Source organism: Cardiocondyla obscurior, linkage group LG12 (genome assembly GCF_019399895.1).
Source record: "Cardiocondyla obscurior isolate alpha-2009 linkage group LG12, Cobs3.1, whole genome shotgun sequence".
In the NCBI taxonomy this organism is placed as follows: Eukaryota; Metazoa; Arthropoda; class Insecta; order Hymenoptera; family Formicidae; genus Cardiocondyla; species Cardiocondyla obscurior.
The window spans coordinates 5,954,338-5,965,620 of record NC_091875.1 but is presented as its reverse complement, the minus strand read 5'-3'; the positions used below and the strand labels follow the sequence as shown (position 1 = coordinate 5,965,620).

Sequence of the window (11,283 nt, the reverse complement as noted above, 5' to 3'; positions counted from 1 at the left end):
TTCGAACCCCAAATATATTTTATTGTATTTACAAATCACAATTATAAAAAAATTTCAAAAGGCATTTCATCATTTGAAAAACAGATCGTCTTGAGTACCGTTCTTTATCAAGTATAAAAATCGTATAGGACACATTGCGTTTGAAATGTCCCGAAGACGGCCCGGCGAAGACCGATCCTGCGAGGGGGAAGGCGTGGGAATAACGTGCAAGAAAAATATACATTTTTTACTCGATAGAGAGAATAGAATAGTACTTGGACGATCATGCTCACGCGACTAAAGTCCCGATTGAGCGAAGTATCGAATGATTCACCCGAGGTGTGCACGGATACGCCATTTAGCTCGTTAAAGCGATTGTAATAGACAAACGCAGCAATAAACGCTATAATATAGCGAAATATCAGCACTTTATCTCGCGGTTTTCGACTCTAAGACAGCATCTTATCCTCGGGAATGGTCGGGCTAGTGGCCAACGGAGCCGCAGATGAGCGTCTCATTGCTTCGGATTCTCGAAGAGCTTCGTCGAAGCTTTGCGTCGAGCCAGACCTTGAAGGCACGACTTTTGTCTGTGGAAAAAAAATAAAATATTAAAATGTCAAAATATACGCGTTTAAAATCTAAAAAAAAAATAATAAAGTAATTTATTAAAAAAATACAAGTACTTGTTTAATAAAATTAATTCGATTCGATTCTAATAACCTTGATGTTCTCGCAGGCAGATCCAACTCTTTCCTCTAGTGATCTAAAGCTGTCAGAATTGCGCATCTGACCCAGTTTCATGGAAATGCCGCTGCCAAAGCCACCCAGAATACTAGTTGTCTTCTCAGCTGTAGTCTTGAGAACAGATTCTGTCTTTTGGTATCTAATGTAAGATAAAAATAAATAATTACTATTAAAATTAAAAAATGTATGACCTTTGATATAAATTATTTTTTAATAATAACTACGTTAATTTATTTTTAATCGGCACGAAGCTCTTAGGTAAAGTATAAAGTTAGTATGTGTTGTGTTAACTTTTGAACGTAAGCGAATGTAATAACTATATTTTGTACTGTGACAGTGATATGCGAAATTTTAATAAAGATGTCAGAAGCAGTTTCGTATACACCAGAAGTATAAATTAATTTGGCCTCATAATTTTATTTAAAAATTAAATATTTTATTTTTTTGCAATTTATAAGCGTGGACTTCTCTTTAAAAATATCATAATTTAATCAAACAGACAACCAAACCATAAAACATTAATAAACACAAAAAGCAGCTTTTTATCCCTGCAATTTTTGCATTTTAATAAAAAAAAAATTGCTACTAAAACCGCAGAACTATAATTTTTTTTTTAGTAAAAATGTTGTGATTTAAATGAATCGCGACGGACAAGGAAAGGGATTCAAACACTGTGTGCGTACTTACAAACTGTTCGCGGAGATAATCCTGGTTAAGCGACCGAAAGTCTCGCCGACGTTCTGATAACTGAATGAGAACCCAACCAAAAGTGAAAAAAAAATCAATGCTTCTACGTGTATCCAAAAGTAAAAGTGAAAGAATAGAATATTAACATAAAAAGACTGATTACCGTCGTTGATTTGTAGAAAGAAAAATAAAATGACAAAAATTAATGAAAACTAAACAATAATATTAGTGAGGAAATGCAAAATTTCCCAAACCTAGATTATTTACCTTTCTAAAACCGCTATTATCTCAACAGGCAATACAATATTTCACGGAACATAAAAGTATTTTATCTGATATGTGATTTGATATCCGATGCAGTGATCGCGTTATGGTTTATCCACTTCTCCTTTACGTATATAAAATATAGCTGAGTGCACAGAGCATATATAGCATATACATGTACAGAATATATGTACAGACCAAGAAAACATGCGAAGAAAGCGAACAGGCAGTGGGATACATACACGTGGCTTTCTTTCACGTTCTTGATTCCCTGATTAACATCGTCAGTAAGCTCTTTCCAGACGCTAATGCCAAGCTTCCTCTTCAGATCCTGGGAAGTTTTAATCTTGTTGGCGAGAACGTGTCTTAAAGTTTGTATTTCCTCTTCAACCTGAAATCAGTATTTATTATTTTCTCTCCTTGCGACTCTTTCAGATTTCTAAAACGTACTTTTGCTAATTGAGCGCTCCATTCGGCTCTTTGTTGCTCTTGCTCCTCTAAGGAGAGTCCTTGAAGCTCGTTTACTATGCTATCCGACGGCGACAGAGAGCCGGCCGAGTGAAGCGAAGCGTCTTCTCCTGGAACAAAAGGTAAGAAAATCTACATTAAAGTACACGATACCATGACGGTCACGCCGACTGCTCAGAGGATCAGTTTCCTCGCAAGCAGATCGCAATACATCAAGATTGCTACATAACATATGTAAAATTATATTTATATACTCTATAACAATAATAATAAATATTTAATATATAAATTTAAACAAAACATATAAAAAATCGTTTAAACATCTAATAAACGGTTCCGATTATTTTGCTGATTTTATCAAAGTGCTTAAGAATGCGCGCAGCTCTGCAGTTTCAGTAAAATCAAACGGCGTTCGAGATATAAAAACGGTATAACAATTTCTCTTTTCTTCATCGAGCACCTTTTATCAACTCGAGGAACTTTTTGTAATTCTGACTGCTGCTAATCTTGGCGAGATACGGCTTGGAGAAATCCTGGAAGATCACACGGATCGGCCGTTTCTTTTTCTTGCGGCCGTTATGTGACTCTCCTGACAGGAGTTCCGTCTCGGCAGGCAGATTGCCATCGTCCACGACGATTTCGTCGATCTCCCCATTGGAGTCGCGCCAGCAGTGGACCACCAGTTCGTCCACTTCATCGTCACCCAGTTCGTCGATGTCGTCGAAGCTCGGTGTGGTCGTCAGCTTTGAGTAATACGCATCTTCCTCGTATTCCAACGACTCGAATTCGCGTTCGTTCTCACTCGGGCAGTTCTCTTTATGCTCCTGGCAGACTTTCCCGTCCGACTTGATAGCTTCTGGATCTACAGACTGTTCGGAGTTCGACATATTGTTTCTCATGATCCTTCTTCAGAAGACGTGAGAGCTTTCTCAAAAATTCAATTTTTTCTTTTTCTACTAATTGTAAGACACGTCAGAAGGAATAAAGTTTCAGCACGATTAAATTAAAAATTAAGGACTGTTAGAAATTATAGAGACACGATTTTTCTCACGTAATCTCGGCAGGAACTAGCAAATACAACGTTTATCACAGTTTAATCACGCAGCTTATACAAGTGGAGAACAACAAGTTAAATCGCGATCAACTTTCCTTTCAGAAGGATCGATTTCCCACATCTACGTCGCGATGCATAATTTAATAGCCGTGCAATCCGTGCATGCGTGATTATAAAAACGTGACCACGTGCGGTGACGCGTGGAGACACACCGAGCACACGACTACTAACAGCTGCGTGACTCGGGAACAACGCCGACGTGGTCGGTCGTGAGGACATTACCGAGTCTTCGAGAAATCGCGAGGAGTAGCGAGGAATAGCCGCTCTCGCTCCACTTCAACGGAAAACAAAGAAGCGAGAGGTGTCCAGGTAGGGGCCGAAGAGAGGGAGAAGAAAAAGAAAGGAGGGAATGGACAGGTGACCTTGCTTCTCCATCAAGAAATAGAACCTGATATTACGATCCCGTAGACTAGAAATCTACAATTAAAAAAAAGAAAATAAGAGGAAAAAGTAAAGAAATTTCAAAAAAAAAAATTTAAACACATGTTACACCTTTGACAAACTTCGTTTAGAAAAGAGAAATATATACCAATTATTGTCGACGCTACCAGTGTTAGTTAATCCTCGTTTACAGTGCAGTTACTTTCCCTATGGTATATATTCCTGTCCAGCCGCACAAAGTGAGATTTGTCTAAGACTTAGCAAGCTAATTAAGCGGCTCTCGCTAATTCCTGCTAACATCCAGTGCCCAACTCGTTCTCCACGAAGAGGCGAGAAGCGAGAGAAGTGTCTCAAAACTACCCCTACACGTGGTCATTTACGGCTTAATTTCCCTCGCGTGTTTCCGCTCGTTTCGTTCCAGCTGCGGGCAGAAAGAAATAGGCTAAAGATATTCGTAAGGTGAAATAACGAAAGAGAAAAACTAGACCAAGCTGATCGGACGTTCCGATTGGTACATCGACCTCTCTGGCACCGCTCGTTTTTCCGCGATCAATGACGAAAGCGCGGCAAAGATGTAGGTATAACAAAAGTTCCTGGAACTTCACGGAAACCTTCGGCGAACCGGTTTATCGATTCCACAGCGGATTCCTGCCCGCACTAGTGTATGTACGTGTTTTAGATATGTATTTCGCTGTTAAAAGCGATTGTATGTCGCGTTCAATTCAAACTCCAGATAAAAAAATATATAAAAAAAAAATAAACACAACTAGTTTAAAGGCAATAACTAAGTTCAACAAAAAGAAAGCTACCTTTCTCTTCTTGATATCTTAAAAAAAAAATAAAAACGTGCAAAGTATAACTAATGCAATCTATTTTTTAATTTTATAACTTTACCAATTTTTAATTAATTATATTCATTCCAAAAAAATAGAAATAACTTAAAAACGGAATATAGGAAATTGACCTTCGCCAGTGCAGCTGTACCCGCATAAAACGTATTCGTGTCGGTCGCTTCCTCCACATTTCTTCTCACCTATACCCTGCAAAAATCTTACCAAAAGTAATCGCTAAATTAATACGTACGTAAAAAACGTGCCGCGATAAGCGGTATTATTTTATTTAGAGGCCAATTCATTCAGATACTAAGTTTCCTCGGAAACCGAAAGGTCCGATAAGTTTATCGAATGTTTGCATACCGAGGTCGCCTCGTTATCCAAATTACGATAAAATCTTCGTTGTAAGAGCGCAAAATTAGCGCGCCAATAGATGTATAAGTACGACGCAAAAAGTGCGACGAATACCGGAATTCGTGGCAAGCCGCCGGTAACGCATATACGTGGCGCGTAAACACACGCACACGAAGGCGCGAGTTCACAAGGTCTTCGTCGGAAACGTCAAGATAACGGGTTGCACATGAACTTAGGTTACAACCCGATCGGATTACAATCATCGGAGTGTCCTCGAGCGGTCATTTCCTAGTCGATTTTCACGAATTAGTGACACGCTCTGCGCTCGGTCGTGCGAACCGTGAACTCGGAAGTATTCCGATCAGATCGAAGCACGGACAACGAAGTCGATGATCTCACCTGTTGGCACGTTGCTCATCTCGATGGACTCGCGGCACGTAGCTGGGGAGAAACGGCGATTCCCGTCGACCGTGCGGAAGAGATCGGCGTGCTGTGACCGGCGTCACAAATCAGTTCACCGGAGTGCGGAGAGTAACATACGTTCTTCGTGGTATAATCAATCGGTTGCGGTTCCGTCCTGACGGCGAACTGATCGAGCGGCGGCGGCCATCTTGGAAACGCGATCGCGCAGACCACCATCTAGCGAGCCTCGCGCAAAATTTCTGCAGCTTAGTGGGTAAAGTGTATTTTTTATTATGCAAAAATACATCAACTAAAAAATTTACTGTTTTGCAATTTAATAGGTGATTAGAAATTTGTACCTTTTTTTATATTAGCGGTGACTTCTACAGAGATCGTCGAAGCTTTAATTAAAGCTGCAAAAGGAACACCGAAGCGGGCATTCTTTTTTATCAACATTTATTTCTAATATGTCTGTCGTCTATTTACAGTACAGTTACATCGGCTTGATCTATGCAACGTAAAGACAACGAGTTCCTACAAGCTATGTGCGCGATTTTTAACAATAATAAGGTCCAGAGGTGACGCGGGAGGTGGTTATCACCGCAAATACGCTCGTGATATAAATGCAGATTTGCGTCGCCGTTTCCCTGTGGAAGCATAGAAACTCTATCAAGTGTCAGATATGTATAATATTAATCATCCCGAACTTGTTCGCGATTGCCGCTCGTATACTCGGAGGCTACGCGATCCCGCTTATCAGCCGCAAGTTATCAAGCCGCTCAGCTCAACGGACCGATAAAATAATAATTCGAAGGTTCGGCTTTGAACCGAATTCTAAGAATGCCATTCAACAAACGTCCCAGCTCCGAACTTACACACTGACACGGTAAAAAAAGCTGCATTCTTCTTTCTCTATTTCTTCCTTCATTCTTTTCCTTATTTTTTTTTTTTTTTCTTTTCTCTTATTTCTTTCCTTCCACTTTTTTAAGCTTGCGTTTCTCAAATACTATACTTTTTGCGAGAAAGGGATCGCAATTGATCGATTGGTTACAGAAACATTGTGTGGCTTGTTCTCCATGGTTTTGAATTTATAATATTTACTCTTTTTTTTACCATTTTAAATATGCTCTCGACTCTACGAGAATACCAAATTATTGTCCTTTCGAAATTAAGCTCATTAATGCACACATGACACGCAACATATTCGTCCGAAAGCTTACACTCTAGGAAGCGTCTATTCGCGCAAAAAATACAATTATCTGGAAGCAACAATGCAGTTTATTCAGCAAATATACGTGTACTGGATTCTTTGCGCTTTTTAACTAGCTTTTAGCCTCTTCCCGAAGTTTCACTTTTCAAATCCTTGCGTGAACTTTAGAATCCTTGGCACTAAAATTTGCGGATCCCGGAATCTCGCTGTTTCTTTTTTTTTTTTACCAACTTGCAGTGGCTAAAATTCGGCGTTTTTTTTTTTTAAATTAAAAATTAAAAGTAACGTCGAACGGACAAGGTTTACGGTAAATAATTATTGCTTGATTGGCATAAAGCTGCCGCGAAAGATCGTTCGGCCCGTCTAACTTTTGGTACAGATATTATACAGTCGTTAGATATATTTACATGAAAATCTAAGACATTCCTGCTCAAAGAGTCCGACAGAACCGTACAGAAAAAAAAAATGGATACAACTTTTGGTCTCGCAATGTCAAATCCTTTTATTTGACGTGGATAAGTCTTCTATCTTTCACTATCTTGTTTTTACTGCTAAAAAAAATTATTTAAATTCAATTAATTACATTTCCAGTGGCTCAGTAAGATCCGAGTTTTTTTTTTTTTTTTCTTAGTCTATTACGTATATAGTTTTGATATAAATATACAAGAATACTCTTGGGTAGAACTAATTGTAAATCCGATTCTCAAATCGATTTCGAAACGTAATTTGATCAAATTGACAGACTGATAGAAAAGCGTTTAATAAGTACGTGGATAATAAATACTCATGATGGCTGAGAGGTCCTAAAACGATAACTTGCACGATGAAATCACATAGAAATATAGTTGTCCCTGAAATGGTCGCCTTAAGAACACCCTAGGTAAAGTTCAAATTAATCGTCACCGTCTCTTACTGACTTCTTCAAGCAGGGATACTATGAGAGAGTCGCCTTCCCGTCCAACTTGGCCTCTTATAAAAATAGAGACAAACAGCGCGGACCGATGATATAACTGAACGTTCGAAAGCCGCGAATCCCGATTTTACGTGATTGACTTTCGATTAATATTCATTTATATTTTCGATTCGCTCTTTTCTTTCGTCGAGGAGCGTGGGAGTCAGCTCCCAGCAGCTCGTTGAGTTCCAATTTTACGCTCGGAGAATCTCGCACGCACAAGATTTGCATTTTTAATTACTTTACACAAAGACATCGATCTCTAATGGCGTCTATTACCGGTCTACGCACCTGTTCTCTTAGGCAATTTATTTGTAATTTTGCACTAACGACGCCCGGTTGCCGATCCTCGCGGGCGTCGATCAGGTTAATGGAAGCTAATGAGCCCCGTCTTTATTAAAAGATGTCCTCGACATCGGTGTAATTACGGTCCCAATATCCTCCCAGATATATCCAATCTTCCTGGCCCGTATAAGGGTTCGTGCCAGATTGGAACCACCTATACACATATTTTTAAGTCATTAATCGTATTCTAAACACCGCATTATTAATTTTTAATTTTTTATTTATTAAATACCGCAACGAAAAAATAATTAATCGTACCTAGGAACGTATTCGTTTCCTTTCTTCTGCTTGCGTGCTTTACGGGAATTCCTTTGCTTTTCCTCGAGTCTAGTTTTCTCCGACGCAGCTCCATCCTGGTCGCCGTTCTCCAGTTTGCGAATGTCTGGTCTCAATCTGGAGTCAGTCGGGCATAAGCCTTCTTCCATCTCGGGCTCCAGCTCGTTTAATGACATCGCAAACGTCGTGAATTGATAATACTGTGGATCACGCCATTAATTTTTATCAAGTTGACAAAACAAAAAATAATTACAATAATATTAATATTAAAACTAAAAAATTCTTATAATAAAGAATATCAAATGTCGTGTTTTTAAAACTTGAATAAAAAGAGAAACTTTTTTCCACAAAAAATTAAAATAATCGACATAATTCGAGTTGACTAACATCCGAACTGTTGCTAGGTCGTGGCGTGGCTTTCCAGAGTGTAATAGATCCTGGAATTTCGTCCACAATCGGAATGTCATCAAGGACCGAACTGCCAAAAGGTTCCTCTATTGCATCCTGTGAATAGGTGAGAATATTTTACATAATATTTATTTTACAAGATATAGTTATATTAAAGGAATCATCTCAAAGAAATGCATCTTTTCTTTAGCGAAGACTGTTATACCTGGTGCAGAGGCTTAAAGGCTCCGACTTTAAGACTGTGGAGTTTCGCCAAGACCTTTTTGTGTCCCGGGCTACCTTGCGGACTTTTGGCTTCCAATTTAATCTTTTCCAATGTTTCTTCGTACAACGAGGGCTCGCAAGATCGTAAAATCTCTGTCCACTGGCCGTAAAGAAAAAGTAATTTTCTGTGCCTAAAAAAATTAAGAAATATTAAAAAAAAAAAAAAACCAGCAAGGTATATCGTTTTAAATATTTTTTTTTGCATTCTCGATTTATTTAATTGACTTATTATTAATTGAAATTTACTCTTGATTTGTTATGAACCCTTCGACGCGATGGACATCCTTTCCGTTCAAGGTGCTTTTGATAAAACAGAGCTTAGCCTTCAAGTTGTCTCCTCCGTGCTGCCTGATTTCTAGAGGACCTGATTGTTCCATCCATAATTGGCCCACCAAAACATTGTGAAGAATACAATTGACGTTTTGCCAAGTGTAAGACTCCTTCCATCTATTTACGCACAATCGTTAAGAATTTTTTTAAAAAGATTCAAATTTCAAAAGAAAATATTTAATAAATTAAGCTAACTGTGATTGTAATTATAAACTGACTTGGGCAATTCAACAGTGACAACTCCTTTCGGATGCACTTCTAGTGACTTTCCCCAAAATTTTAATTTTGGATGGATGCTGCCGTGGAAAATGAAATCTTCGCTGTCAGCGTAAAACGCTGATACTGGCGGATGATGCGAGACCTGTTCGCATATTATCCTGGAAAGAATTCGAAGAGAAAAATTAATACTTTGACACATAAAAAAAAAGGTGAGAATAAATTAACGATAAAATGCAGTAATGAAGAAATACATTTCGCCAAGCGATTTAATTACCGGAAATCTTCGCGTTGCAGTTCGTATGTCTCGCCCAAAATGGGGTTGAACGGTTTTCCAAATCGCTCCCAGTTCGAAGCGAGGGCACTCACAGCGAATGCAGCAACGTACTGCGTAATCAATTAATTTCGTTTATTAATAGCGTCGGGTTATTGATTTATCACCCGTATAAAATTCCAAAGGTAATTTCTCACGCACTTGAAGTCTGGAGACCGGCGATTCTTGCTGAGCTGCGTGTTTGAGCAGCACGGCGTATTCCATGTATTCCGCAACGCGCTGCAGGAAAGAAAGAGGTTCGTTGAAGATGACCGGCATGCTGGTCTTGCTGATGTCTTTGCCCAGCTGGAGCGTCATTGAGCAGAGATTTACTTCGGAGTGGCCAGGAACTGGTAACGATGTTCTTGAAAAGCAAAATACCTTTTGGTAAGATTTGGGTAAAAAAAAAAAAATTGTTTTTTAATTTATAGTATAATTAATAACAATTAATTTGTATAAGTAGAAAAATATTAAATTTTTGTATATTAATCAAATACATTTGCAGGTTTTGACGCGGATTAAAAAAAGCTACTGTTCGAAGGATTCGAGTAATACTTATAAATTAGTTAATTTAAACATATATCGAAATTAATAATTTACTACTAACCTGTAGTGTCTCGATATATTTTCGTTGGCCATTGTAAGGGTCTCACGTATGTATCGAGCGTCCCGACGGCGGCAGGAGCTTTCAATTTGTCGTTCACGTAAGTCAATACTTCGATTTCCACTAACATTGACCAGTGATTAATGAAGATTTACTATTTATTTCAAGATACGTGACAGTTCAATTCGTTGAACCACATCTTTTCTGTTATAAAGAGGTCGAGAGTCCTTGAAAGCGTCACGAGATTTGTCAAATTCTTTAAGCAAATAACTGGCAACTTAGCGAATCAGTGACGCGCGCTTCGAGATATTTTTAGTTCTCCAGATTTGACCAAAAAATCGAAAGTTCCAAGTCAAATTGGTCAATTAAATTCTAAGCTCTAGTTAAAAATCTTTAACTTGTCGAATTACTTAGAAAGTAGAAGAAGCCGGTCCTCAGATTTCCAAACAGGTAAATATATTTAAGCTCTCTTACGAACGTATAATTACGACTATCAACTATACTCCTTGGAAAATTTGTTTTTCCACCCAGAGATAGTATTCGAACAGTTTAATTTTTGGAGTCGTGAATATTGCAGGATCTTTGGATGGGAGAGACCTTTCGATCTTCCGGAAGTGGAACGAGAGGGAAGGAGGGGAAGAGGGAGACACGGTAATGGACCGTCCGGTTCTCCAAAGAGATGGAACTTTGTCTCGCTATCTCGGCGACATCCCGATAATTGTTCCGATCAGCTTCGAAGCCGCGATTAACGTCACTCGCGAGGGATGCTGCGATCGTATGGCACTCGCTGTCACTTATTCATGGCAGCCGGGAAGTTAAAGAGATCGAGATCGTCGAAACCGGAAATCACGACGCGGTCGTTTCAGCCTCGTCTCACGATCAGCTGTACAATTGAAGACTGTTGAGCTTGCGGGCGTGACGGCAAGCTCCCCCTTTGCCTTTGGAGCGAATATCAATAAATTCGAGCATGACCGTTGAGCTCACAAGAATTTCCCTTAGAACGACTGCCCGATTTGTTCGTGGGAAACAACAGTCGGGGGTTGAAGCTTGCAAACTCAAAAGATGTTCAGTTCCTTAAAAGCAAAGTAATTGTCGATAAAATTTAAACGCAGTTGACGTCTTTTTATTTAATAATTACT

At 39.0% G+C, this 11,283-nt stretch overlaps 2 protein-coding genes across 4 annotated transcripts; both read right to left on the bottom strand.

Moving 5' to 3' along the window:
- On the bottom strand, positions 1–5,477 carry LOC139106803 (tumor protein D54). Of its 3 annotated transcripts, XM_070663781.1 has the most exons (7): positions 5,224–5,477; positions 2,603–4,058; positions 2,125–2,252; positions 1,917–2,065; positions 1,411–1,470; positions 700–862; positions 1–566 (listed from the first exon to the last, which is right to left on the bottom strand). In XM_070663781.1, the coding sequence occupies exons 2-7, from the start codon at positions 3,039–3,041 to the stop codon at positions 429–431; spliced, it is 1,077 nt and encodes a 358-aa protein (XP_070519882.1). In that variant the 5' UTR covers positions 3,042–4,058; positions 5,224–5,477; the 3' UTR covers positions 1–428. The 3 variants fall into 3 exon arrangements, with proteins under 3 accessions (XP_070519882.1, XP_070519883.1, XP_070519884.1); XM_070663782.1 differs by lacking the exon at positions 1,411–1,470 and having other exon boundaries at positions 5,224–5,473; XM_070663783.1 differs by lacking the exon at positions 2,603–4,058 and having other exon boundaries at positions 5,224–5,466.
- A 188-nt stretch (positions 5,478–5,665) lies between these two features.
- Positions 5,666–10,284, bottom strand: LOC139106802 (oxysterol-binding protein-related protein 2). The gene is made up of 9 exons (XM_070663780.1): positions 10,148–10,284; positions 9,703–9,904; positions 9,505–9,614; positions 9,230–9,388; positions 8,928–9,128; positions 8,623–8,812; positions 8,397–8,513; positions 7,992–8,209; positions 5,666–7,887 (listed from the first exon to the last, which is right to left on the bottom strand). Exons 1-9 carry the CDS (start codon positions 10,177–10,179, stop codon positions 7,785–7,787), a joined length of 1,332 nt encoding a protein of 443 aa, XP_070519881.1. The 5' UTR covers positions 10,180–10,284; the 3' UTR covers positions 5,666–7,784.
- Between the last annotated feature and the right edge of the window lie 999 nt (positions 10,285–11,283).

Excerpts from the sequence above, each read along its gene's own strand:
- LOC139106802 (XM_070663780.1), bottom strand. The coding sequence starts at position 10,179 with ATGGCCAACGAAAATATATCGAGACACTACAG. Across the intron at positions 9,389-9,504 it reads CTGCAACGCGAAGATTTCCG|GATAATATGCGAACAGGTCT; the intron begins GTAATTAAATCG and ends AATTCTTTCCAG. Across the intron at positions 8,210-8,396 it reads GACCTAGCAACAGTTCGGAT|TATTATCAATTCACGACGTT; the intron begins GTTAGTCAACTC and ends CGTGATCCACAG.
- LOC139106803 (XM_070663781.1), bottom strand. The coding sequence starts at position 3,041 with ATGAGAAACAATATGTCGAACTCCGAACAGTCTGTAGATCCAGAAGCT. Across the intron at positions 1,471-1,916 it reads AACGTGAAAGAAAGCCACGT|TTATCAGAACGTCGGCGAGA; the intron begins GTATGTATCCCA and ends GTTCTCATTCAG. Across the intron at positions 567-699 it reads CTGCCTGCGAGAACATCAAG|ACAAAAGTCGTGCCTTCAAG; the intron begins GTTATTAGAATC and ends TTTTTTCCACAG.